Source organism: Oryzias latipes, chromosome 10 (genome assembly GCF_053564925.1).
Source record: "Oryzias latipes strain Hd-rR chromosome 10, Olatipes_Hd-rR_3.1".
Classification (NCBI taxonomy): domain Eukaryota; kingdom Metazoa; phylum Chordata; class Actinopteri; order Beloniformes; family Adrianichthyidae; genus Oryzias; species Oryzias latipes.
In genome coordinates, this window is record NC_136246.1 from 1539243 (window position 1) to 1566930 (window position 27688).

Sequence of the window (27688 nt, forward strand, 5' to 3'; positions counted from 1 at the left end):
AACAGATAGATAACTCTTTACTATATTCTTGTTTCCCAGTTTTAGCCACTTATTATTCATTTTTATAACTATTATGATTAATACACTCAAGTTGTCCAACATGTCTAAAAAACAGAATAAAGGCTTAATACTGATCAGCCAATGAGTGACATTCATCCATCAGACCTGTGTCAAAATTTGAACCGACAAAGTCTTTCGGCTGTGCAAAGTCCCACTGTGTCCCACTGGTTAGCCCTGTCTTTGTCACTACAAAGCCTGAGGATTCATTTAAAGCGTCAGTTTTGAAATCTTCAGCCAGTCACATGGAATACCTGTCTGTTGGAAACCAGCAACCAAAGAGACTAAAGCCATGCTTTTGTTTTCAGACCATGAACAGTGTAACCCTTTTGCTATCCTAGGCACTTTAACATTGGGAGTTGGGTCATCTAGACCCACTAGACAGTGCTCTGAACCTTTTTTCTTCAATGATTTGTGATCTTCACTGGTGTCCATGGATTACATGAAATCTTTCCACCTTTATCCACCTTTGTCATGGTAGGGAGAACACCTCAATGGAAGGGGGGGGGAGGTCATCAAAGATAGCACAAGGGGTAAGAGAACTGTACTGAGTGAGTATGACGCCACTTCAGCTGCCATTTTTGCACGATACGGACATCAACATGATAGTGATTAGTCCGTGTCAGCCTGAGTCAACATTTTTGTGGGAACTATTGTCACCAATCATGAGGAAGCTTGTTCGAAGTTCACAACTCCTTCCACTGAAAGGAGGCATGGAAATTCTCTCAATCAGACACTTTGAACGTTCAAAGTGGGGGGCCAGCGGGCACCACGTGCTTTTTATGAGGCATGCGATTGTTTGTAACTTGTGATAAAGAAAACATATCATGACAAAAAAGAGGATTATCAAGAACATGTTAAAAAAAAGGAACAGTATCAGACCAATGGTTCTTCTGACCAACAGAATGACAGCTGTCTATTTCTCTAGAAGTCTATGGGATTTTGGCTTTTTGGGACCAGTGAGTACTTCCTGTTTGGAACGCCAGGGGGGAGGGGTTGCCCCTACCAGTTCTCTTATCCAGTCACAAGCTGCGTTTACATGGGCAAAAGTAATCGGAAAGAACTCCTGATCGGAAAGAAAATGCGTCATGTAAACGCGCCGTTCGGAATACTCTGCCCCGATCAAACTCGTTCGGGTCAGAATTTCTTTCCGATCGAGATAGGTGGGTTATACCGATCGTTTATCCGATCGTGGAGCATGTAAACGGTCATTCCGATCGTGTGTCACTACTGCTCTGGTTTACGTCACGCATAGACGGTGTTTCGCTGGGAGAAAGCTTTTGGAGCGCATTCGGGACCGACCAGCTGCTCTGCGGAGACCCTGTGAAAAGCGCCGCTCCGCTCTCGCCCCGCTGGCTCTCCCCTCTCTTTCACCCCTCACGAGGGAGATGCGGGGGGGATGCGTGTCCACTGAGGTTTGGACCCGGCCCCCGAGCTCTGCGTTCGGGCTCCAGTGCCAGTGGACCGAGTGAACCTCTCTGAGCAGAGCAGCCAGATTTAGTAATGTGTTTGAGGGGAAGGTGCTTTGTTACGTGTGCGTTTTGTTGTTTTGTTATGTGTGAGAATTCGGACTGCGAGCCGAACCGCCGCTCTGGGTTAGCGGCTGCCGGACTCACGAGGACAGAGCAGAGTTGGAGCCGCCAGCTTACAGCGGCTTTGGAGCAGTGTGTGAGCTTTTCAGAGCAGAAATGCCGCTCAGTCCTTAGAAACTGTTCGAAAGATCACATGGAATTGTGTTTCCAGTTATGCCCTGACAAAATAAAGGCTGATGTTATTCCCAGACATTTACGTGCAGCCAAGCTGCAGATTGCAGCGTTTCCCGCATGGTCCTGCATTTTGTGTCCACCAAAAGGCTAATGTTGTTAGCCTCTCCTAACACTGGGTTCTTCTTCAGCTCTGTTCTTCCACAAAAAAATAACACTGACAACACGGATTAAAAATAAAATGATGAGCGAACAGGCACTTCATTATAGTCAAAACATTAATAAAAGCCTGTTTGGAAGATCGCCTCTTTTACCGAGCTGCTGCATAAATATATGTGACAGCAAAGGTTTGTTTACAACGGGACATATTTTCCTTCAGGTATTTTCGACACTACTGCGCATGCCCAAATGATTTATTCCGACCGAAAGTGTGACCAATATGAACGTTTCTTCTAATCGGAAAAAGGTTTTCTGATCCCATGTGCACGGGTGAATTTTAACCCGACCATTGATCCGATCAAGATATTCTGCCCATGTAACCGCGGCTAATGTTTCAGACAACTTCAGCCTCCCTTTTTGGACTGAGATGAACAAATCCTCATTTATGTCTTAAAAGATACTGGATACTGGTGGTAACACGGTGCTCATGGATGATTTGCTGAAGAGCTCTGCTTTAATTTTCACTTCCACTCCCACAGCCTCTGCTCAGACTCTCTGCAGCCTCCCTCAAAGGCTGAACCTAAGTGGCCCTTAATTACTCCATGCAAACAGAGTGTGATGGTGGACAAATTACAGAAACACTTCCTGCTTCTTTCTCCTCCCTTTTCTGTGGTAGTTGGCACTCTGCTCCATCCCTCCTACCCCATCACCATTCACAATGTCAAGGTGTCGCGACCCCATTACAGCTGAACCCACATTAGTTGCTGGACTGGGGGCTGCCAGCAGAGATGCACGATTATCAGTTTGAAAAGGGAAGTGTGCATTACTGTGTTTGCAGTGGTGGGGGTAGGGTCAGCATTTGCCGACCGAGCGTAAGGGGTGGTGGGCCGTGTTTAGGGGAAAAGAAGAGGAGCTTCCTCTTTAGGTCTCACATGCTTGTCAGCCTGTGACTGCCTGTTTATAAAAGGCTTCTGGGTGGCTTATATGAGTCAGTGGTCACCCTCAGCATCAATCGCTTCACCTCAGGAACTTGAATGGGACATATACCAACACCCCCACCCCGCGTAACACACAGCACAGCTACCACCCCTCCCGTGTAGCTCTAGCACCTCTCCTTTCCTTTAAGTCAATATGTCCGTGTCAGAGATGAAAGTGCAAAGTGGGAGGGACGTGTGTGTGTGCATGTGGGAGGGGGGGTCTTGACACTAATGTAGTACATTGAGCTTCACTTACTGATCCACCAAGTTCTTTTGTCAGACCTTAAATGCCTGCTAGAGTCTTTGAACTGCTGAGCGCTTGCCGTCCTCCTGCAGCTTCAATGAGATGTCCTCAGTGACATTCCCACAGTCCTGTTGTCGCAGACAGACACGCATAACCGCACCACAGCACTTTGCATTCAGACTTGAAAGCACTCTCAGGGACACGTCATACGAGCATGGCTTCGATTTTGGTTGAAAAATTAAAATAGAGCTAGCAGAGATGTGGGGGCAGAGGATCGTTTCAGACCCCATCTGAATGTGTGGCTTCAAAGCACTTTCAATGGCAGCCAAGCAAAGCAAGGCAGGTAAAGTAAGACCTTTGACTTGCTTGCTTGTTTTTCTCACTCCTTCACTCCTGTCAGCTAATCTGTGAGGGTAACCTTATCCCACCCAAATGCTGAGTGTCTGCACCCCCACCTCGCCATCTTCCTTCCAACTACAGCAATTGAACGGAAATCTTCACAAAGGCTTTCTGGTTGTGCTTCTTCAGCAGCATGCACATTCTTACGGATTTGTCTGAGTGACTTTTCTTTTCTTTTCAATGCAAGTCAGTGTTTGTTGTTTTTTCTACCTTTTAGCTTCAAGTTCAAGTAAAACAGTCCTTACTCCTTTTTTTATAGGGTTATTTCAACATTTTGTCACCTTTTATTGTAATTGCAAGGTTTCTTCTTCTTCTTCTTCCTCACTGCAAGCTGTAGCAACAATATTGCCCCCACCACATACTCAAAAAATAACCAAAATTCTCACACACCTAGTAAGGAAATTTTGGATATAGTGAACAACCTCAACAGAAAAAGTATAACATCCCTGCAGGAGAAATTGTCCCAAAACTGAATGAGGCCCAAATTTCCTATGGACTTAAGAGAAAAACAAAATCAACTAATGAAGCCAAAACCAACGAGTCAGAAAACTCCAAAGAAGATTTAAAATCATTTTCGGACAGCCACAGGACCAATGTGGCAGGTTGCAGCAAAGTGGGAAATTTGGCAATTTTCACATTGTCACACAACTGGAGGAAAAACAGTTTGAGCTATTTTCACATAATTTCTCTGGCATATCACCAGGTGAGGTCTTCAAACACGAGCTTGGATCTTAGGAAGAGGCTGCTTTCTTGAAAATTTCAAAAAATCTCAAGTTTTGTACCCTCTACAAATTGAAACTCCTATCAGGGATTTTCATCTATCGCCTCTTAACTCCACAAGCATCATTGGGAAACTATTTAGAAAAACATGGTTTTGCAAATGTGGTGTGACCACTGATGCCTGCACATTTTGTTACACAAATATTGAGGAAAATTAATCCACTACTCTTTTGCTCAGGCTAAACAAAATGATACAACATACCATATTGGGAATATTAGGAATGTGGGTGTGGTTAACAAAAAACTAATGTTGCTGAGGAAATCCAAAGGTTTGATTTTACATAGACATGTTCATCATCCCCAGATGACCAAAAAACAAAGTGATTGTTATGAAACAAGAACCAACAGAGAAGCTGCCATTTTGAAAAAATGTGGTTGTTGGCTCATTTACACGTACGGTTAATGACTGGGGGACATGATTTAATGTCACACACCTAGATACTGGGATTTAATTGAATTTAATTTATCAACACCACAAATCTGCCACCATTTTGCTCGGGATCTTTGCACTAGTAAGAATCTTTGAAATTTTGTTTTCTGAAACAACTGATAATGCAGAATGCAACTCTAGCCATGTTAGCATGGGTCGTATGGTTGGCATGTTTTGGAAAAGTAACTTTTGCTAGTTTTGTTGCAGCTGCTACGAAGGGGCTGGAGGAGTGGCGAGGGCGGGGGCAGGTAGCGGCTGTGGCCCATACAATACCGCTCGCAGTTTTAATTTCTGTCATGCTGCCCAGAGCCATTTGCTTTTACAAGTGTACCTTGAATATTCTTTTGTAAGCAAAGACTTGGAAAATGCCAATAATCTTTGGTAACACCTACTCTTTTAATAACTAAAAAATCCTGGAAATCCTGGAATATTTTGAAAAGTTCAAGGATTTGAAGTCATAAGTCATAGCTGGAAAAAGATGAAAGAGCTGAACATTTCAATAGTTGAATGGTTAAAATAGCTGTAAAATTGTAAGAATTAAGCAGCACAAAATTGCGGAAGATACTATAATAAAGAAATAAATAGAAAACAGGAAAACAACGGGTTGAATACTTTATAGCATTCAACCAAATAATTATGCTACAAATGAAAATGCAGGTGCCTTTGCCAAGAGCAGACACTAGATTCCTCTCTTGTGTGACTCACAGGGTGATCACATTGTAACCTTTCCCTGTTCTGCCTGCTCTCTTTTCTCAGCTGTGGGTTTACAGTCATGCTCAGAGAAGTTTGTCATAAACATGAGCTCCAAAGCCGATGAGCAACTCTCTTCTTTGGTAAATGTACTAAAGCCTGTTTGACACATTGCCTGTAAAATAGCTGTCAGGTTCAAACTATTTTTACAGAGGCAAACAGAAGCTAGTGTATAAAATAAAACTATGTCCACCTTCAAATTTAGTTGGTTTAAAAAAATAATATTTGTAGAGATGTTGTCTGTCTCGTTTATGCAGGTAGAATCATCAAAGTAGGAGGTAACATTTTTTTAAACTGCAAACTAACAAACCTCATCTGCTAATGAAAACTATAATATGAGCTGCAATAATCGTTCAAAATCGCCAAATCGTGTCCATGATACGTTTTGTTCATGGGCTCGTCACCATATTGGCAGGTTGTTTTGTTCTTCCTACTAACTTTATCCACAAACGTTACAGAGCAAAACGTTGGCTATCGCTCTATTGACCGGGATGAACTGTTCATTTCTGTCTGTGGTGATGCAGAAAACAACTTACAGACAGAGTTTGCCTTGATGTGAAGCTGCAGAGGCAGACAGAGAGTGTCAATAAAGTGCACGAAAACACCCCAAACACCCCAAAAGCAGTTTCTCAGTAACTTGCCATGAATAATCTCAAAAACATCACAAATACTCAATGTTAAAAACCAACTACGGTAGACAGAAATCCCAAATATCATGAGTCTTTCTCTTAGAGAAAAAAGTGGATGCCCTGTGGATTGACTACAGGGCATCTAGCATGCAGAAGTTAGTTGCTCATAATGATGCCCTGAGGATTTTATTAAAAAGACCACAGTGGTGCAGTGTCAGTACGTTGTTTATGGTGCAGGAGTTCACACTCTCCGGGCTCTTTTGAGACCTTTTATCTATGGTTTTACACGACGTCTTAATGCTTCGGAGAATGAAATTATTTTAGCCCTCCCCAAATAAACATCAGTCCCAAGTCTGGAGGTACTGGTTTGGACGCATTTGTAAGCCATTCAGTTTTTATTTTTTGAATTTATGTGTTGTTTGGTTCTTCTGTCTGGTGTTCTTAGCATTTTTATAAGCATTCTATTTTATTGTATTTTTTATGAATGTTGGTTCTTTCTGTTTGTTTTGTTTTGTTTGTTTATCATCCTGTCATTTGGACCCCCAGTCCTCGTCTCCTTCAAGAAAATAATATAGAGCATACAATGGAAGCTATAGTGAAAACAATATATCAAAAAACACAAATTGTATCAAAAATGATAAATTAAATCTATATTAGGCTGTCTTCAGACCGGAGAAATCCTTTGCTCCGGATTGAGTCCTGAACCTTACATTTGGTCTGTGTTCAGACTGTCATCAAGCAGACCATTCTGTTACGGACCAAAGCTTGTAAACAAAACCATGTGACTGAAGATCTCTTCAACCATTGGCCAGGAACTATGAGGGCGAGTCAAAACAACAAGATAAAGACTGATGTGCTGCGCTTTACAATTTTTATCAGGACAGTTAGCTAATTAAAACGTTATATGTCGATTACCCGAATCGAACGTCGGGAAAAACACTTTTTACTTGTGACTTTGGGAAGGCGGAGGCTAGGCCTGCACAATAAATCGCTAATTCATTGTTATCGTAATATCAAGCTGTGCAATATGCATATCGCAAAAGACGGCAAAAATCTCAATAAATGGTTACCTTAAATATGCTAAACAATCTTATGGCAGCATGAGGTATTTAACGAAACAAACAAATCCCTTTATGAATTAGACCAATCGGATGGACTCCTTTACATCATAGACTAATTGGATGGAGCCCTGAAGAATCTGAAGCTCAGACTGATTGAAAATGAACTGAGACCACCTCCAAAGATGTGTCAGAGAGCAGTTCCTGGTCCCGGACCAGGGTCCACTTGGGGATATTCAGACTAAAAATGTGTTCTAGGTCATCTTGAAAAACGAAGTCTGATTCACTTAGATTGGACCAAATGTGTCTAATCTGTATACACCCTTAAAAAACAGACTTTGTGCCACAAAGTTGACCACACCCACAAAGTGAGCTTTCTGGTCAACCACAGACTTTGGAGTTTTGTGTCCAATATTGTCATTGGGATTAACCATAAACAAAAATAATCAGTTCATACTTGTCAATAGAACTCCATTCAACATTTTTCTCTACATTTTTGTGGATTAAGTAAGTAAGAAGAACAGACTGGTGATATCATGACCAGAACATAGACCTAAACAAAACAGATATTGTCTTGGATACAGGGATACACCGTTGCTTTTCAACTTTAAATTGCAGCTCATCTTATAGTTTTCATGAGCAGATGAGGTTAGAGAGAAGTCTGTTTGTAGGTCTCTGCTTTTGTTACCTCAAAATATTATTAGAATGAAAATCACAGAAAAATGTAACAAAAAACGTTTTTTGGTATTTGTTTTATTACACAAAAGAATTAGAACGCAGATCACCAAGAGGATGTTTCCATAGGAAAGATGCGGATGGTCCGCTTTTTTAATGTTTGTCTCTTATTTGTAATGGCAGTGGTGATGTGGATTCGGTTTGCTGTTGACAGTCCTGAACCATAAACTCATTGTGACCCTTCTTCATTTAAATACCAAACACATGACGGTGTGAAACACGTAAAGGGAACTGAAGCAGAAATACTGTCTGAACCAAAGGCCAATCCACAAAGTGACGGCGCATTTGCAAACAGGAAAAATAGGTTTCTGTCACTCCAACAAGGTGCTTCTTATGGATTCCAGGAAAACAAAAAACCTCATACCTTATAAAGACAATAAAATTGTTAATGGATCAACAGATTCTTTTTAAACTGAACAATGTTTCTTTGTTTTCTTAATTGATTCATAAAGTGCGTTTGTGTCTACGTGTGTAGCTGTGTGCTTACGTGTGGGTGTGTGTGTGTGAAGCTGTAACAACAGGCTAAAATATTAAAAAAAAAAAAAAAAGAGAGACCAGACCTAGGGGAGAACTTATTTCTGCCGAGTTTTTATTGAGGAGCTTTCTTCATGATGAGAAAGAAGAAGGAAGAAAGTTTTAGGGCTGGTAGTCTCTCCAGGATTACCCTATCAGGTGCAAATCACCAACATGTTTCCACCCACCAACAACAAAAACCTCTGTGTGCCCAAATCTCAGACGCACAAACGGCACTGACAGGCAGCGCTGCGCAATCATCAGCCCGGAACCTCCCGGAATCCCTGCGATTTCAACGCCGCTTAAAACCATTTTTTCAGACGTTTGAAGGATCTCGGAAAGTTTGTCCACCCTTTTTTATTATTATTTTAAAAAAAAAGTTTTGATGCTTGTACCTTGTCCCACTTAGCAGTTTTTGGTTCTATATCCTTCTCCTTGCAAGGTGTAGAAACTTGCGCGGACATGGACTGAGCTGCGGAGGCTGTGTTCAGTGGAGTATGAGCGGCTTTTCGGGTGCGGAGATTTGCAACAACTCAGAGGATCGCTTTTTGGGGAAAAAGGCTGTTTAGCTGCTTCCTTTTGACGCTTGACAATCATCAACGGAGAACTTTTTTTCTTTTCGAGGATAAAAAAACCCAACTTTTTTTTTTTGATTGTTCCCTCAACCAGGGAACCAATGTGGCTCTCCGTAAGTTGCTGCGCTCCCGTTGCCTGTATGTATGTTGCGCTCCCGTCATCTGTCTCTGCACTGGGATTCGGTCTCAAACTCACTCCTGGAGCGGTGTGCGTAAAAGACGCGCAGGAGGGCTAAAGTAAGACAGGGGGCGATTTCACCAACCTTCCCGGGCTGAAATCTGTGGAAGCAGGTGTATTTCTGCTGTCTACAAGCCAAGATGTCTCCACTGCCTTCCAGGTTCATATACCTGTGAGTGTTCCACATCCCTCTTCTTTGAACATAAGCTCATGCATTCTTACCATTAGAAGTCGCCAAAAACTTAATGTTTTTGCATTCCTGTCATCCAGGTAGGCTGCATTCATTTTTCACGTAATTGTCAGTGTAATTTACACCCCCCCCTTCTATCTTCATCTCTTAGGTGTTTACATTTTCTGGTACTCTACTTCCAGCTGCAGGTATGTCGTTACTTTAGTTTGTATTTGCATGCATGCATGTGTGTATGTTCTGTGCTGCTGCTACAACTTTTTCTGCCAAATAGCAGTCATGGTACCGAGTCAGTACAGACTCTGTTAGTTCACATCAAACAGTCAAACTCCAATACTTTTAGAAAACCTTAGAATCGGTTAATTTGAAAAGGGAATAAAGAGTTGGCACTTTTCTTGTGCTGTTAGAATATATTAAAGTAAAAAAATTTTTGTTTGAGCATGCAGAAGAATTCTTGACAGGAAAATATTGACTTTTTAGTTTTAAGACAGGGATTTTAGATTGTCTTAAAAGCTACAATGAAGCTGGTCAATGCTTGTTAGTTTTCATTTGGATTTTTAGTGTTTTTCCCAACAGAATGGTGAAGTAGCCCCTAATAAGTGACTCTGTGGGGCTTAAAGTTGCTCTTTGAGCAGACGCCTTGCTTGACGCTATTTGCCCAACATTTTATTAGTTCGACTTACTTTGAAGAGTAATTTTTTGCAGGCATCCACTCAGCTAATTGACTGTTTGCTATAACTCAGCTGCAGCACACTCCTTCTCTCATAAAAACTATCTGATCAGTTTATTGGTGCGATGTGTTTGATCGTAACACTCACTGTTGTTTTAAGTTAACTGTTATGACGGGCCGACAGAGAGCAGATGTTGACTTTAAACTCACGTCTGTTTTTTGGACATCTCACATTTAATTTAATGTATCAGGTTATCTAATAATACATTCAGGCAGCAATAATACATGGACAAGTTTGCACTTTCCACAATGATTTACTTCTAATATTTAGAGTGTCATTTAATAATAATAATAATAAAGTACAAAGGCATCCGATTCATAGTGATTTTGTAAAAATTGCAACTGTAGAGTTTTGTAACCACTGCTCTTATGCTATTGAGCACACAGATTGGGACCCGGCATTTCTTCTTGCTAATATGAGGTCTGCATGCTGACTTTGTTCTTCTGTCAAACTTGAACCCGGATTTTTGAATCTTTAGTTTTTATGATCGGGTCAGTTTTCCTCAAAGAGTGTCTGGGCAGCTCAGTTGGTTAAGTGCAGAACCGGCACATGGTAAAGCAGGGATGGCCCCCCATGGGGCGCAATGAGCAGTATGGATCCTTGGGCAAGATCCTTTATGCTACTGCCTAACTATGTGGACCCAAGTCTGGGACCCCCTATGCTGGTCCTCGGCCCAGATAAAATACAGAGGAAGGGCAACGATGTGAAAATCTCTGCCAAAAGAAAGCTGAGGGTTTTGTTGAAAAAGCACCACATTTAGCATGGATATACCTTAGTTTCAGAAAAAGCATATTAGCCAAGAGAAAATCCAAAATGGCAGCCTTTTGTTAATTAAGACAGCCATAAATTTAATTTAAAAAAAAAAAACATTTAAATGTGGACTTAACCTAGTCTCAACAATATGAGCTGTTCATGCACAAAATGCAGTCTTTAAACTTGAAGGGTACCTACAGAATACTGCATGTATCCATGCAGAATGTGATGCTTGCACCACAAAATGCAGGATCATTTTAATATCCGCCTCCACTATGTATAGTCATTTTCTTGGTGGGGGGTGTTACATGACTTGTGTGTCAGGCTGTGGTTGTTTTTTTAGTAGGAGAAAACTAAACACACTGACAGCATTTTTGTAAAACTGCATGTAAGCATGGAAGCTTGTGTTGGCAAATAGTATCTTTCGGCAGATGTCAAAACTGTGTCTTTTCAGTGAAGATGAGTGACAGACTTTTGAAGGTAACACAAATCTATTTTCTTGCTGTGTTCTGAAGAAAGAGACATTGTGGTCAAAAACAACCATTGTCAGATGTGTTGCCCCCAGTCGTGTGCTTAGGTTGGTGTTTTCTCTGAACTGAAATGCAACTCTTTCCAACACCTCACTGTGTTTGATCAGAGATTGGAAGTTTGGGAAGAAATCTTTCAGCAAGGCTGTTGTGTAAACTCATTTCAATTTTTCCGTAGGATAGCACAATGGTTAAATATTTGTTCAATCTACAAAATAAAAAATGTAGAAGGAACTTCTGGCCAGATATACAGCTAAGTATACCTGAAAAAACATAATACACCACATAACTCCTGAAAAAAAGGTCATTGCCTTTTGAACTTTGCAGCATGTTGATTTGTTTTTTTGTTTTTTTATCAACAATGAGCTTACATTTAAGTTTAAGTTTATAGCTGATTAAATAATCATAACCTTCTCGGTTTTTGCATTTATTACAGATGTGTGTCCTACTTGCCAAAAGAGACTGAACCTGTTCCCAGAACTGGGTTAGGTGTATTTCAGCCTTTTTTATGCCAAACAATTTTTCAAGCTTAATTGGTTTTTCAATGAAGTTGCAACTTAAAATCACAGTCTTTCAAAGAAGCGTATAGATGTGTCAGCAAGCTGTAATTGCTTCACTTTGATCCACAAGAGCTCGATGTTGATACTATGAATGAAGCAGCTGGCTTTAATGGAGTGAGGTGTTTCACCCAGCGTTTTTCTTCCTTAGGGTATCGCTCTTTTGACACTGTTGCCATAGCTTGGTGTTATCCATTTTTAAGGTTCAGTAAAAGCAAAAGGAAGGCAAACTGTGTGGAAGTAAAAACTGGAGGTGGCTTTACTTTGGTGGGGGGCTGGGATGTCTATTAGTCTGCATATCCTCACAGCTCTGAATGACATATTCTAGATTTAAGTGATTCAAGAGTGACTATCTTTTTTTGGTCACTTACTTTAAAAAGCAAGTGCTAAAACCAATTAAGATGCCATGGTTTGTCACATTTTCCCTTCATAAACCTTTTTGATGAACTCTGCAATGTGGATCACATCTGTGACGTATACACCTATGTGTGTTTCAGAAGAGTCAGGTCTAAAGCCTACAAAGGATTTGTAGATCATTTTATCTTCCAGATTTGAAGGGATTTGTTCATCTGAGGGCATCAGATCCTTTCATGTTTGCTACATGTCATTCATTTCCAGAAGTTAGAATAACAAGGACTCAGGCTGTGTAATATGTATGTAATTAGCCACCTGAGAACAACCACATAAAAGCCATTACTGTGCAATTACTACACCATCCAGCTGGGAAATGGGTTCTTGGCGTGAACTGGGATTCCATGGCTTCTAAAAGTATATGCTTCCTCTTGTTCTCCCACATGTTTGGTCTGTGTTTTTTTAGAAACCTTTGAAAGTGATGGCAGGTTTCAGCTGACTCACAAACACCAGCAAAAGTGTAAAAACATGATTTGATGAAGATTAAAAAAGAACTCATGACAGTCCTGGTTGTTTGAGGTTCCCTTTTGTCTTCTGACTGCTGAAGTTTCTAATTTATGGATTGGTTTTGACCTGCAGGCAGATGTTTGTTTGATGATAGGGCAACAGGTCTGGAAGTTTCAGGTGAAAAATTGCTAGTGGCTTGCTTGAGTAAAGTGGAGTGCATGTTTCCCAATACTGCCCAGGGCACAAAATATACATTTTCAAAAGAAGGTAAAAAACAAAACAAAGTCTGCTAAAGATGTTGCACTTTTTTCTTCAAACGCTGACCCATTAACATATCTCTTGTAACATAATTAGTGGCTTGTAAGTGAACTACATATAAAAAAGGGCCGCTTGAAAGCCAATATTGAAACTTTGAAATACCAAAGCCATAATTCCCTTGTTGTTATCATAGTTTTTAAGCCCCGAAGCCCTTTTTTTGTTTTCACAAAGCCCATAAAACCCAAAGTGCACATTACTGTTAGCACGTGTGCTGTGGCTATCTCACTGTCTGGGTCTCCTCTGTCTTCATCCTCCTGCTTCTCACTCCTTTCTACAGGAATCCCAGCAGAGCTCTGCTGATTTCAGGATTTACATTGAAAACCACACAAGGAACCCAGATGACTTGAGCAGAAAGCAGGTCCGGATCTACCAGCTTTACAGCAGAACCACAGGAAAACACGTCCAGATCATGGGGAAGAAAATCAACGCCAATGGAGATGACGGGGGCAAGTATGGTATGGGAAATGACTTCTGATTCACTGATTACCTTACCTGATATGATGAAAACTAGCTGACAGTTCGGAGTGTTTTAACAAACATTTTGGAATTTAAAACTCTTCCCCTGCCCAGAAGCCATCAAATTTTCCCATTCACTGCTTAAGGTGGCTTTTTGTTCTGTTTTTCAATAATCTATGTAGATGTAATTGTAGTTTTTGGATGAAGCTGATTCGCTGTTGCGATTCCTACATGGAAAAGCTGAGAGTTGGGCTGAACCAAAGTTATTCCCCACCCCTCTGGCTTCTCCCTGTCCCTCCATTTGTGGAAGCGTTTGAAGGGATGGGGTGTCAGCAATGGTTTTTTGAAGGGGAAACCCTCACGGCGAAGGGCTCTCTATCCCTCCAAAACGAGGGTAATCCACATTGCGGTAATCCACATTGCGCTATGCCGCGGAGTAGAAAAAATGTCTTCACGTGAGTGTGCTCTGAAACACAGAGGCGATGACTTTTTGTTTTGCATGACTTTTTAATTTTATAAAACAGATGTTATGCATTTTACGAGCGCTGGCAGCTACGCGCTAAAGAGGATGACAGGCGACTATTGATGATGTCATTGAGTGGGAGTGACGTCCAAATTAGAAGAAGCCATTTTTCTTCAACTCTCTGTTTGGAAAGCTAAATGAAGGGGTAGGTAGAAGCCATGGGGGTAGGGGAAGAATGAGGATTCGGCCCTGTAGTTGTTGACTTCTTAGCCCAGTATGACTCCACTTAATGCTGGACTTTCCAGAAGTGTGCAGATAGAAAAATAAAAATGAAAACAAGCCTCTGAAGCTCTTTTTCAAGTAATGATTCAATGGTACATTGTCATAAGAGTAAAAAAAACAGAGCTTCAATTTATTCTGACCGAAGAATGCGGTCATGTAAAAAAGGAGGTGTGGGGCCTGGGAGGTCGGCCCCTGGGCTAGGGAGACCTGGGCCCAATCCTGGGGGGGAGGCTGGTTGTTTCACCAATCCGGGGCCAGTCTAGCAGCTGTCCCCGACCTACCCTCTCCCTAATATAATCTCTTATTAGGGTGATGGGTGGTCAGGCTGCAATTCACTGCGGGGGGAGGAGCTACTGGCAGTGGTCACCCTCCCATGCTGCAGCATGGATTCAGGCCCCTCCCCTCTCAGTTTTAATTGCACCTCAGACATGTGGGACCCTTGATAGGGGAGGATGTTTGGACATCACTGTGAGAAATCAGGAGATTACCTCTCAGTGACCTACCCTCCAATTTTTACTGCACCCCCTTAGTACACACACCCATTACCCCTCAAAATATACACTCCAACACACACAAATGCACACACAAAAGGAAGGAGGGACCTCTGATCTTCTGTCCTTTACCCCATCCCTGGCGGGGGAAACCGGGCCCTAAGCAACGGTGTCCCTTGGGTGCTGGCTTCCTGGGCCCTGCGACCATCTCCATGCAAGGAGAATGATCCTTGATTTCTCTGGCAAGACCATGAGCCGGGGATCACATCACATCTGAGCCTGGGGGTGTTCGTGTCTCTGTGGTGTGGGTTCTGGTCCTTGCCCTTGAGCACTGGGCCTCTCCAAAATTTCAACAATAGAGGAGCCTGGTTGGGCCATATTTACAACACTCCATGTGGACCCCACTTCTCTTGGGCATCTTTCAATTAGGCAGGAGTGGGCGGCCCCTGCCTTGCTCTCTCCTATACCTCCTGCAGGCTGGGTGGGTGGCTGCCTGGAGCGGGTCTGCCTTGGGGGACCATGCCTGGGTTTGGGCTGGGGGGGTGCTCAGAACTTATGAGTGGTGGTCGGCTGCTCGTCTGGGGCTAGGGGTGCTCTCTGGGGCGGTGGGCCCCCTTGGCACAGCGGAGGGCTATTCTCTCTGTCCTACTATGCCTCCCTGCTCTCTGGCATTGGGGGCCCCTGTGGGGGTCCTGCTGGCACTGGCCTGTGTGGCAGATGTGATTGCCCGGCGGGCGGTTTTCCTCCATCATGCCGTGTGAGTGTTGGGGGTGCTGGCTAGCACTGCTGCTACATGTTTATATGTAAAGATTTGTGGAGCCAACAAGTATGTTTGAATATTGAGTGTGTGTGTGGACAGGCCCCACCCCTTTAAGATTTATTATACATCTACACCTGACAGTAATGATTATTAACTTCCAGCAACTTTTTGCTTGTTGCTTTATGTTGCTTAATGACTTTAGCCCCCCCCTCCCTTTCTATAATCATCCTTCTATAACCCCCCTCCAACATCCCTCTGTCTTCTTCAATTCTCTTATTTTTCTGTCAGGTATAAAAAGAAACGGTTACTTACATAATCAATATAAATAAAGTTTGGTGTTAATTACAAATGGGGTTTATTCAAATATAACCCTTTTGTGTCCAACACAAGAGGCCTTTAGCTCTCATCTTTTTGCTCAGCTGTCCACTAATTTATTGAAGTAGTTATTAAGAATATTATGAAACTAGATAGTAACTGTTTCTATTTCTTTTTTTAAATCATAGTTTTTTTTCCCCCAACATTGGAGTGAAAGGGAATCAAGATGCTTTTTAACAATCCATGTAATGTTTTTTTAGTAAACTGGCTTCAGTTACCTTTTCATTCAGTCTTTGGTTCAACTAAGAATGAAAAATGAAATTGTTTCCAAAAAGTAGTTTTGTTTTGGTTTCTCTCAAAAGCTGGAATGGAATAATTTAAAGAAAATTATGATGACAAAAGCGCTTAGGCTAATGGCACTTTTGAACTTACCAGTCAATATATACTTTTTTCTCACCAAAGAAAAAAAAAGCTTCAAACTGGCCAAAATGTGGAGAGGGTCTTGGCTCAGACTAATTGCTATGGTTTGCAGTCAAGGGAAAAAAACATTGGACAGAGTTATTCCCTTTTTTTCAATGTGATCTTATAAAAACATCATCTCTGAAGCAAGATGCTCTGGTTCAGGGAGAATTCCTGCTGGTATGAAATGACCAATTCATTTATGCTGCTATTTAGGTTTAGTCCATTTGGACCTAACAATGGCTTTTATCAATGAACTGGGATGTGGCCCACTGCCATCACAAACCAAAGTCTCACTAATATTGATAAGTGTGAGCTCTAAGATTGGAGCTGTGACGGTGTGGGATTTTTAATCACCACTGTGATGAACCAGCAGGGGGCATGGTGTCGCGATTAACCGCACATCCCCCCCAACACAAAATCCCCCGGCGGCTGCATTGCAAATGAATAAAATTACAACGTATTATTCTTTATTAAAAAATAACAGTAACAACTAACTACTACCTATCTAACAAATGAACTAACCACATAGGTGTTCTAGAATGACTGTGTGTATGTGTGTGAGCGCGCTGCGTGTGTAGGAGGAAGGAGCACACAAGTGTGTTGGGGGTGCGTGTTGATTCTTCTGCAGTGGACTGCTCTGGAGCTGCAAGCGAGGACATCTTCTCAGAATATTATATATATTGCCCAGTAATGAACGAGACTGTTCTCAAACAAAACATGAAGTGATATTCAGCAAAATCTAACAGTGCGCATTCATGTTTGGCGTTACAGAGTGAAGGAGAACAGTAATAAACGCCTCCCCCAACACAAAATCCTCCGGCGGGTGGTCGTGTCGCGCACTCAAGAACGCACGCTGCTTGTAATGGAAATGAATACAATGGAAATGAATAATTAGAACGCAGTTAATTTGTCGTATTTCATCGCGAGACGGAAACTTCTATTGTAGAGTGAGAATGTGTGTGTGCTGCTGAAATCGCGCGCGTGTGTGTAAGAAGAGGGAGCGCGTGCAGCGCAAGAGGGAGTGAAGGAGAACAGTAATAAAAGCTTTCCCCCAGAAACCCTTGAAGTCTGAACACAGGACTAGCAGAAAAGTAAATTATCAGCAAAGATGAATGTGTTTATTATAGTTCCAACCACGCACCATATGCAGAACGTAAAAAAAAAAAAAAAACGTGTTGTGATGCGGTTATCGTCACACCCCTATCTGAGATTTCTCCATTTTTTCCACAGCACACCTTTAATTAGTTTACGCAAATGTTGTGTAAACTTACCAGAAATGTTCAAGTGTTCAAACCACTTTATTCACAGTTCCTAAAAAAGTTAGAGTAAAGGAATGACCACTTTTACAGGGTTTAGTTTGCCCTTAGTTTGTTTTAATGAATTAAGTCTTATCAAACTATACATTTAAAAATCTATTTTTTTTGTTAATCAGGGTGGATTCTACCCATCAGTTGACATTTTATATGAAATTTCGTACAACCATCTATCTTGACTATTTCCACATGTGTCTGTGGACCTTTTCATTATTTCAAGCCAAACAGGGCACATAAATAAATTGCTGGTCAGTAAAACCCTCTTTGATGTGCTGTGTATGCCTGCAGATATTTTGCACATAACAACTGACTCACGGCTCTAAAATTGCTGGTCTTGAATGCTCCTAAGTTCAGTCACAGATGCGCTGAGGCGAAGTTTCCCCACTGCTTGTTACAGCTTGAGTGGAAGCAGATCCAATTTTCCCATGAGCCTTTGCCAGTTTTACCCCCCCCCCCCCCCCATCCAGATGCAGTACCTGGCACCTGTGAACTTTTGGTACTTACTCTCATAGCTTTCCAGCGATAGATAAAACATAAAAATTGCACATCTGAACAGATTAAGTGGTGGTTCACTTTATTTCCTCTAAGGTTCTGGTGTAACACATTCATTACTTTTATGGGGCTACTACAGTCCTTTTTTAGAAGATTCCTGTGTAACTAATGACTGTTGTCTACCAGGAGCAGATGATGTGCAACTAAAAAGCTTTTTAACCGACTAAAGCTGCAATGAGGAATTATTGCAGCAGTTTTCTGCCTTCCTGGCAGGTGGCCTCTTCTTGAGGTCATGTAGCTGTGATCCAAATTATTGAGAGTGCATCAATCGGCAAAAAGAAAACATTAGGTCAGCAAACAGCAGAGGTATTTGTGACTCACAGTTGCATTCTAAAGCTGCTGAAATGGTTTCATGTAAGAATTAGTTGTTCTTCTTTTTTTTATCTGTCTGTAACACACAGACATCACTGTATGCTTCTCTTTGAGCCATTTCAACCAAATTGTGCAAATAGGATGTAGAGCACTGAGGATTCCTGATGTTACTTAGCAGTTAAGTAAGGGTTAATAGCCTATAAAGTGTGCATTATCACTTTTTAACCCACGCCCTGGAAGCTTGAACCCTCCAACGTGAAGTGCGTTAAAAAGTGATAATGCACACTTCAAAGGCCATTGACCAGCTTAAACCATTGTCACTTACAAAAAAATAAATATTAACCAGTTTTTAGTCCTTAATTCTTGTTTTTTTTCCCAATTTGGATTGCTTTTCTCACAAAAGCGGACTATGTGTGACGTGGTGCGGCGCATAACAAATAGTCCACATCGTGCCGATAAATTCGGCGATATATAAATGCTGATCTTTCTGATGGGTTGAATAAAGCATCAGTTCAGAGAGAAAGTTCACCTCTTACCGCTTGGTTTTGTCCAAATGATGAAGTAAAATGTTGTTTTAAAGAAGCTGGCGCAGTGATACAGAAGATTTAAGCTAGGTGACCAGAACTTCTTTTTTAACTGTGCGGTTATCCTGTGGTATATAACTTTTTAACGCACACCCAACAGCCAATCAGAATCGAGTATTCACCCAGACCATCGTATAATGGATTATTAACATATTAATTTTATTTCAGAAATCTTAAAAGTGTGGATTAGGTGGTATATTGCAAGTACCAGATCCCTCTCTTGATTCTGATTTTGTTTCTTTCAATGGCGTTGTTGCCTAATACCTGTAAATGAAAAAATAGTCCTACTTAGCGAAAGGGAAATAACAGCAGATTGTCTTTAATTTTTTTCAACTTTCAGAATCGAAATTTTGTTAAACAAAATTTACTTGCCAATATTTTTTTTATCAAAAATTTTCAAAAATATCAAAAATTGTTAAAAAGTCCAAGTCAGGTCAAACATTGAAGTGACAGGCACCTGCCACGTCTTTAAAACAAGCCATCTACATCCCACGTTTTTGCCAAGGTTTGGCTTTAGGGTGGGAGGTTACCTTGGCCCCCCAAGCCCATTCCATCCCTCTGCACCATTCTTTCTCTTCTCTGTTGAGCGCTATTGAATGGCCCAGTGTGTTAAACAAATGGATCATCTTAACTTTTTGATTGAGTGAGCACAGACTAAGGGAACTCGAAACCTAATCCTTAGAGCCACATACCCACAAAATGTTTAGCTGATCTCTTTGCTGCACTAGGGGTAAGTGCAGACAAAGGTGACCTGGCAGGGGTTAACATTCAGAATGAAAGCAGAGCGGGTAGTGGGAAACAAGGGGAATAAAACAATAGAGGAGCCCCCAAAATACATTTTGGGAGTGGATTCTAGTTTTGTGATATATATATACATATATATGATGAATGAATGAGTCTATGATATTGCAACAGAGTTGTGTCAGGAAAAAAAAGTGTTTAGGTGTAACAAATGAAAAGAAACGGAATTTCAATTTCTATGTATGTGAAAACATTATAGAGATTGACAATAAAGTTTACTTTGACTTTGGAAGCTGATTGTCTCTGAAATTCAATTTAGTCAAATAATATATAGGGAGATCAACCTCCGACCGCTAGTTGGCAGCAGAGTACATGTAGCCTCTTTGAGCAGCTCTACTCTGCTAGACGCAGCTTTTTTCGTTGTTATGCGACATGAACTACTTAATTTTTACTTGGCATGGATGCCAAACAGAAACTCTGAGCCATGTTGCTGCCAGTAACATAAAAAAACGCAGATTGCGGTGCTTTTTAGAGGTCTCAGATAAGAATGAGTGAAGCACTGCAGCTGCACAGCGGCTAATGCACTTAGCATCAACCAAAATGCTATTGGCAAAGGGGGCCAAAGTTCTGCAGAACCTCCCAGCAATAGATTCTAGTTTACCCTGATTGATCAGACTGATGTGTACAATGCTCTGAAAAAAAGCCAACATCGTGGCGATGACCTTTACTAGTTTACTTCCACGTGTGAGAACGCGTGACTGCAGCTCTGCAGAGCAGACTGTGATGTAAACCAGTGTTTTTCAACCTTTTTTGAGCCAAGGAACACTTTATCTTTGACAAAAATCCCGCAGCACACCAGCATCCAAAAATTAAAAAAAGGACAAACTCATAGTCTGTATTGATGTACAGTCCCTCCATGATCTCACCTGCACTTTTGTGATAATTATGGCAGAAAAAGCTGGAAGTTGCAGCTGTTTTTTCTAAGAGATGTAAGAAAAGTTAAGGTAGTTTTCATTAATAATTTTCAACTAAATTATTAGAAGTTTTACCTTGGTAGTTGTTTTTCACTTCATTTTATTAACATGCAGTTTTATGTAACCTCACAGAAAAACAAATATATTCTTTCTAAATAGTGATTAATTTTTTAAAAATATTTATTTCAATGTTGGTGCAAAGGCAACTGTAATTTCTGAACAATATGATCACAATGTGTTTTATAGATTTTACACAAAAATACTAACATTATATTGATGTTTTCTGTAGCTACACAAAAAGTAAACATCTTGAAGTTTTATTAGTTTTTATTTTGCCTTAATAAAAGATGAAGTCTTTAAAAAACTTTGACAAAAATGTTTTATTTCTTTTTAGATGATTCAATTGTTTCAATTTAGTTTAATTGTGTCTGTTGGCCACTTCACCTTAATCCTGTTTCTTAAATGTCGTTATTACTTCTACTTAAATTTAACATCTAAAATAATCCAGACGTTATTAGAAAAGTGTTTCAGTTAGAAAGATGACTTGGACCAAACTCTGGGATGTTTGGCTGTTAAGAAACACAAACCTTGAAGGAGAACTAAACTGTTGACCTCTGATTTCATCAAGAAGATTTCAAACTAGTTGATGTGTTTGTTGTGGTTCAAGACGTTTAAGGGAAAGACTCATTGTACAAAGGATTCTGTGGAAAGCTTCACCGCTAAAGATGAGCTTCAGCTGGTGTTTCTGTTGGAACTGAGAGACTTAATGAGCAGAATCAGAACAAGGAAGTGAAGACTTTAACCACTTCTGATTGGTCAGACTGATGACATGTGATTAAGTCTCCAAGAATGACTGGTGGAGACAGTTAAAGGGGCGGGACTTTTCCGAAAACACAGCTGAAGCTGCAGCTTAACCGCAGTACCGTCATTCTTATCAAAGTATCTTTAATAGAATCAAGTAAACACAATATCATATTCCTAACTACTCAGTGTTTTATCAGCACCTGTTTGGATGAACACAGAGTTGATATCCTGAAGATGGGAAATGTTTTTAGAACAGTGAAAATGGGTAATTTCCCACGGCACACCTGACCATATTTCACAGCACACTAGTGTGCCGTGGAACACTGGTTGAAAAACACTGATGTAAAGAAAGCATCTTTGCCACATTAAAGTGCTCTCCTTCACCCTGTCATGCTGCTGCATCTTCACACTCTTTATTGTTTCTGCAAAGAATGTATGCCCCCCCCCCCCCCCTCTTTATTTTTTAAGTACCATTCAGGCTCCTGAACTCTTTAAAAGTATTGGAGAATCTACATTAAGTAATATTGAAAATAAACAGCACTTTATTAACTTCATCATACTTTAAAACCTTGTTGGTTAGGGCATATTCCATTTTTTTCTTATACTGAAATATATTTTGTTTTGTAAGTCAGACAATGTTGACTGTACCCTTTCTATATTTTGAGTTACCAAAATAAAAGCATTATGAATTTGCCTGGGTAAAAGCAACCTATATATGAGATACAGTTGCAGCTTAACATTGTGATCATTAAATAAACTCAATTTGACCATTTTATTACAATGGAAGACATTGAAATTCAGGTAGAGTTTTTTTCAGTTATATTTAAAAAAAACAAAAAAAGAAAGAAAATGTGTTCTGGTACAATATCGGGATATCTATCGTATCGTAGTGTGGGGCGCGTAACAGGATACGTATCACCAGACTCTTGCCAATACACACCAACACTTTTGACTGTGCATTTGTATGGAGTTTGAAATTTTGACCTTACTTTGTCTCAAAAGCAACAGTTTGTCAGAGTAGATGGTGCAGAAAGACAAGTTATGTATTCAAAAGGCGAAAGGTGACCACAAGCTTCAGCTATCTCAGCTTTCTTCAGCATCAACATCCTAGTTGGCAACCTTGTGAGTCCTTGTTTATGTTCCACATTACTTTACACACACTAGAAACTGCAGCCAAAGTAATCCTCTGCAGCTTTACATCAGAAACAAATCAGAGAAAAAATAACAGTCAGTCTGGCAGATGTCACAACTACAAGCAGGCCAAACTCCAGATTTCAAGAAATTCTTAAATCTGGTGAGTCATTGCCGCACCAGTGCAAGTGTACAGGAGAAGAGGGCAGCGACAGAGTATATCCTCCACACGGAAGAGTGATCACACAATGTCATGCTGCAAAGGACAGACATAGCCTTGAATGATCTAGACATGTCCTACGACAGACTGGCGGCCTGTGCAGGATGTCCCCTGCCTTTGCTCACGAGTGGCAGGTTTAGATTCCAGCATCCCTGTGACCCCGAAATGGATGAAATGCTTAAGAAGATGAATGCATGAATGAATAATCTAGACATTGTAGTTGATGGCAACAATCATGATTTGGGATTAGGAAAAAGAAGTAACTATACTTTCACAGAACAAAGCTCAACGTTTGGAGAATTGCTGTAAACTCTGGAAACCTCAGATTGCTGGATTTTTAATATTATGTTTTAACACTTGGCAGTAGGGGATAAAAATATTTGAGCAGTGTTTGTGTAAGAGGTAAACATGACTTTCCCTGAATCCACTTTTTTTTTTTGCTTTCAGCTCTCCTTGTTGTCGAGACAGAAACCTTTGGGAGCCACATTCGAATAAAAGGAAAAGAGAGTGAACACTACATCTGCATGACTGAAAAGGGCAAAATTGTGGGACGGGTGAGTGTTTTTTAGCGCCATAAATAGGATCAGATTTTTCTAGAAAAAGAAATAGCGTTACAGTTTTGTCATGATGACTATTTTCAGATAGCTCGAGATCTTAACTGTTTTGTCTCGTCACTTTCTCTCTGGGAAGGTAATCAAAAACACTGCTGCCAGTTTCTGCCCAATTTGGTCAAAGAAAATAAGATTAGGCTGTTTAAAAATACATTTCAGCTTCTTTTTCTGTTGGTGATTTAAAAAAAATATGTTTTGAAGTACTTTCTTAGTACTAGCTTTTGGTCAGTTGAGCTTTTTGTGTCGTACTAGTACAAACCGGAACATTGTTGTGACGTCATTGTCCAGCATGTTCTTATTAATGTGTGAAAACCTTAAGGCTTATGAATAAACAAAACCTTAATGCATCGCTTCATCTAGTCATGAAATAATTTTTAAAAAATATACAAAGAAAGACACATTTTTGATTTTTATATTACCTAAAGTTAAAATTTCTTTTGATCAAGGGAGCAAACATAAATGCCAAACTGAATATTTTAGCCCCGAGTCTTGACTAAGACACACACAGCTTGCGATCTATTTTTTGATGATTCCTTACACCCCAACAAAACTCCCTTTGAAAGCTCCCAGCCTTTCTTCTGTTACGTAATCAACCTACTGGTCTGACACCTGATCATTCAATTATCCCAATGCATTCAGAGACAAATCTAAGAAGAAATACCTTTGCAATTAGATCACTTAGTCACAGCAGGTGGTCACAAGTGCAGGATGAGGGGTTGTCACTTTGCAGACAACCACTCTGAAATGACAGAAAGAGCCAGTCCTGGAAAGCAAGTGCTCCCCTTTAGAGGCACAGTTGTTACTTAGCTGTATCATCACCCATGATGCTTTGGGCCTGCAGTGATTCACTGCTGTGTCTGCTTTGCTACAGTCAAACATTTTGGCTGGAAGCTTGTGGCCGACTTTAATTACAGGTGTCACCTGATCTGTTCTTGTCTGTAACTTTGTTTCAAAGAACAATACGATTGTTTGAGTTCTTACTAGATGACAGTTTCCCCCTGAATAATATACTGTAGTATGTAAGTAACATTTCCAGCATTTCCAATAAAACGTTGACTCAATCCAAAAAAATAGTCATTTTAGCTCTTTTGAACTTCTCTATTTTTAGGAATTCTGTTTCTTACTCTAATATTAAAACAAGAAATAATGTAAACATCGATATGTTTCTCTGGATACAAAAACTTTTTATAAAACAATTTCAACTAATTTAAATAAATAAAAATAAATAAATAAATTTATACTGTATTCATCCCTCAATGGGGAAATTCTTCTCCGCATTTGACCCATCCCCTGGGGGAGCGGTGAGCTGCAGCTGAAACGCGCTCGGGAGGCAGTAGTGTTAAGGGCCTTGCCTAAGGACCCCCACTGGGTGATGTTAACTAATTTGAAGGTAACTTCCCATTTGAACAAGGTTTACCTAATATCAGAACTTTGGTACTTAAAAACTGACATCTAGGATATTTCTTCGTAAGCAAAGCGAAGACACACCCTAATTAAAAAAAATATTAACATATTATAAAAAAGGTCAATTGTCTTGAAGCAGAGCATGCCTCCAGTAGGTCTAAAGCAGGGTCTCAGAGTTTTCCCAGCAGGTATGACCTTTAACTAGTTTACATATTTTATCTTTAGCTTCAAGTTTGTTCACCTTCCATTTTTAAATTTCTCTTTCTCAACTTTTACACTCTATCCTTGAAAGAAACCATCTTGTGTGTAAACCATAAGTGTTAAAATCATTACAGTTCAAAAGAGACACAGTAAAGTATTTAGTAAATAAGCACCAGAAATCTATATTTATAAAATCTTGTTCTTGATTAGTAATTTTTTTTTTGCAGCAGACCTTTTACCAAATGGCATTTTGCAATTTTTTTGATTTTGCAATGCCATAACTGTGAACTTGCACACAGGAAGTGAAACGTTTCCTCCTCCAGGTGGGCATGTATGAACTGACATCAGTAGAATGAAGGTGAAATGATAACGGTCTCTGGTTATTTCAAAATGACTATGCAATAGTGGCTTTATGTCAATTAACCTCAGGAATTGATTATTTTACCCAAATATAATAATAATTAAAATAACAATAATAATAAGGAAGTAAAATATATGTTTAAGGTAAATATTTTACTTGGTCAAGCTGCTGTGTTAAAAAGTAATGTCATGTTTTGTTCTTTCTTTTCCAGCCTGATGGAAGAAAACAGGAGTGTGTTTTTGTGGAGGAATTCCTAGAAAACAACTACACAGCTCTTGTGTCGGCCAAGTACAAAGGATGGTACCTTGGCTTTAACCGGAAGGGGAGGCCCAAAAAGGGACCACAAACAACGCAGAAGCAGCAGGAAGCCCACTTCATGAAGCGCCAGCCAAAAGGCTGGGTGGATCCACTGGAGGAGTTTCGATTCACTACAGTAACTAAGCGGACACGAAGGGCTCGGCGCTTAAAATCCAACGCCAAGAGGAACTGACTGTATTAGTGGCAAAGCACTAGATATATTTACGAAAAGAGACTGTTATAAAATCTCAAGCGTCTGAAATGAATCACCTTAAAGACTTCAGCTCTATAAACGAAAGACAGAAAAAAGAACAAAAAGAAGACAAGATATTTTATTTTTGTATGCCAGGATGACTGAACATTTCCAGAGTCTTGGATTCTCCGGGACAGATGTCATTGTGCTATTGTCACTGTATTATTATTTATACTGAAAACTAAAAGACCCATGAAAAATCTCCCATTGTGTCTGTCCTCAGCTACATTTGAACTGCAAGCTGGAGGCATACCTTCTTTTTGACAATGGAAGCAGAAGAAGGAGATGATGCAATGTTATAAAAATCATCCAGCTAGAGATTTATTGGAATACCTGACAGTTGCTGTTTGTGTTGCCCTGTCAACCCAGATCCCATACTTTCCACTGAAGTTAGACACCATGGAGATGAAATGGAGAAGCGGCAGGTGACACTACAGCTGGGACAACTGTACAGCTTTGAGTGCAATATTTTTACAGGTCTTTATTTTCATGCCCCGCTTCCAATTTCTCTCATTTCTTTCTGTCTTTCTGTTTTGCATCAAAGCTGGAGCCTTCATACAAGAGCTTGTTAACATTTGGGGCTGTCAATAATGTCCTCTACCTCTTTGGGCTTTGTTTAAATTGTCCTAGTTTGACTGTCTGTTCCGTTTCATGCAATATCTTCTAAGCTTTTTCTTTAGTTTTTTCTTAGGCTGTTTAGGCCGTTGGATAATTTTGACTTCTGTCATTCTCACTGCAAAATATCTGATAATCATCTATTAACTTTCTGGTTTTGATTAGGCCCAATTACTCAATTACTTTTACTAGTTTTTTGTTCAGCATTTTAAACTTAGAACAACTCAGATGACAGGATTCAGGGAATTGCAGCTCCGTAGAGCTCCATTGAGGAAAAGACTGAAGTTCAAGTTTTCTTTCACGTGTATGTACTGACTTGTCAGTTGCCAGGGGTTGTAAGAGTTGCTACTAACAATATGACACATTTATATATTTTTTTTCAAACAAATGTAAGCAAAAAATAATTTTATGATTATTATTAAAATATTTATTGCCTCCCTTTGTAAATAAATCATGATTTTTATTTGCCCTCTATTAATAAAAACAAGGAATGCGTAAAAAAAAAACAAGACACATTTCAGTCTTTATTGCAAATATTGTTGTTAAAGCCAAAAATTGGCTTTGGTCAAGCATGCTTGTCTGACAGAAAATATGAACAGGGAACGTTAGATAGACATAGTGTACATTCCCCTCTTCACATTCTGCCAAGGTTCACTTTTATATCACAACAAAAACCAGGAGAACTACTGGGATTTTCAGAGTACCAGTAGCAGCATCAGGAAAGGGTTTATATTGCACTGTAAAGTGCAATCAACATGTTTGTCCCTCTCCAATCTGTTGTAAAAGTGTTCCCAGTGGTCTTTTAATTATAATTATGCAGTTTTCAGACGAAATGTAAAAAAAAACTGTCATTTTCTAGGACATAGTTTCTGAAGAGTAGCAGGAATTCGTTATAAATTCACCTCTGAGTTGTGAGTGGGACTGTTGATGCGGAGTAAGCTAGCCAACTCGTTCCATCTTTCCTTTGA

General features: G+C 40.2%; 1 protein-coding gene across 1 annotated transcript; it reads left to right on the forward strand.

Annotated features, from left to right (window-relative positions):
- The first annotated feature begins 8653 nt into the window (after positions 1-8653).
- fgf24 (fibroblast growth factor 24) lies at positions 8654-27226 on the forward strand. The gene is made up of 5 exons (XM_078953478.1): positions 8654-9359; positions 9529-9565; positions 13396-13573; positions 23426-23532; positions 25767-27226. Exons 1-5 carry the CDS (start codon positions 9328-9330, stop codon positions 26043-26045), a joined length of 633 nt encoding a protein of 210 aa, XP_078809604.1. The 5' UTR covers positions 8654-9327; the 3' UTR covers positions 26046-27226.
- Positions 27227-27688: the final 462 nt, after the last annotated feature.

Excerpts from the sequence above, each read along its gene's own strand:
- fgf24 (XM_078953478.1), top strand. The coding sequence starts at position 9,328 with ATGTCTCCACTGCCTTCCAGGTTCATATACCT. Across the intron at positions 9,360-9,528 it reads CCTTCCAGGTTCATATACCT|GTGTTTACATTTTCTGGTAC; the intron begins GTGAGTGTTCCA and ends TTCATCTCTTAG. Across the intron at positions 23,533-25,766 it reads AGGGCAAAATTGTGGGACGG|CCTGATGGAAGAAAACAGGA; the intron begins GTGAGTGTTTTT and ends TTTCTTTTCCAG.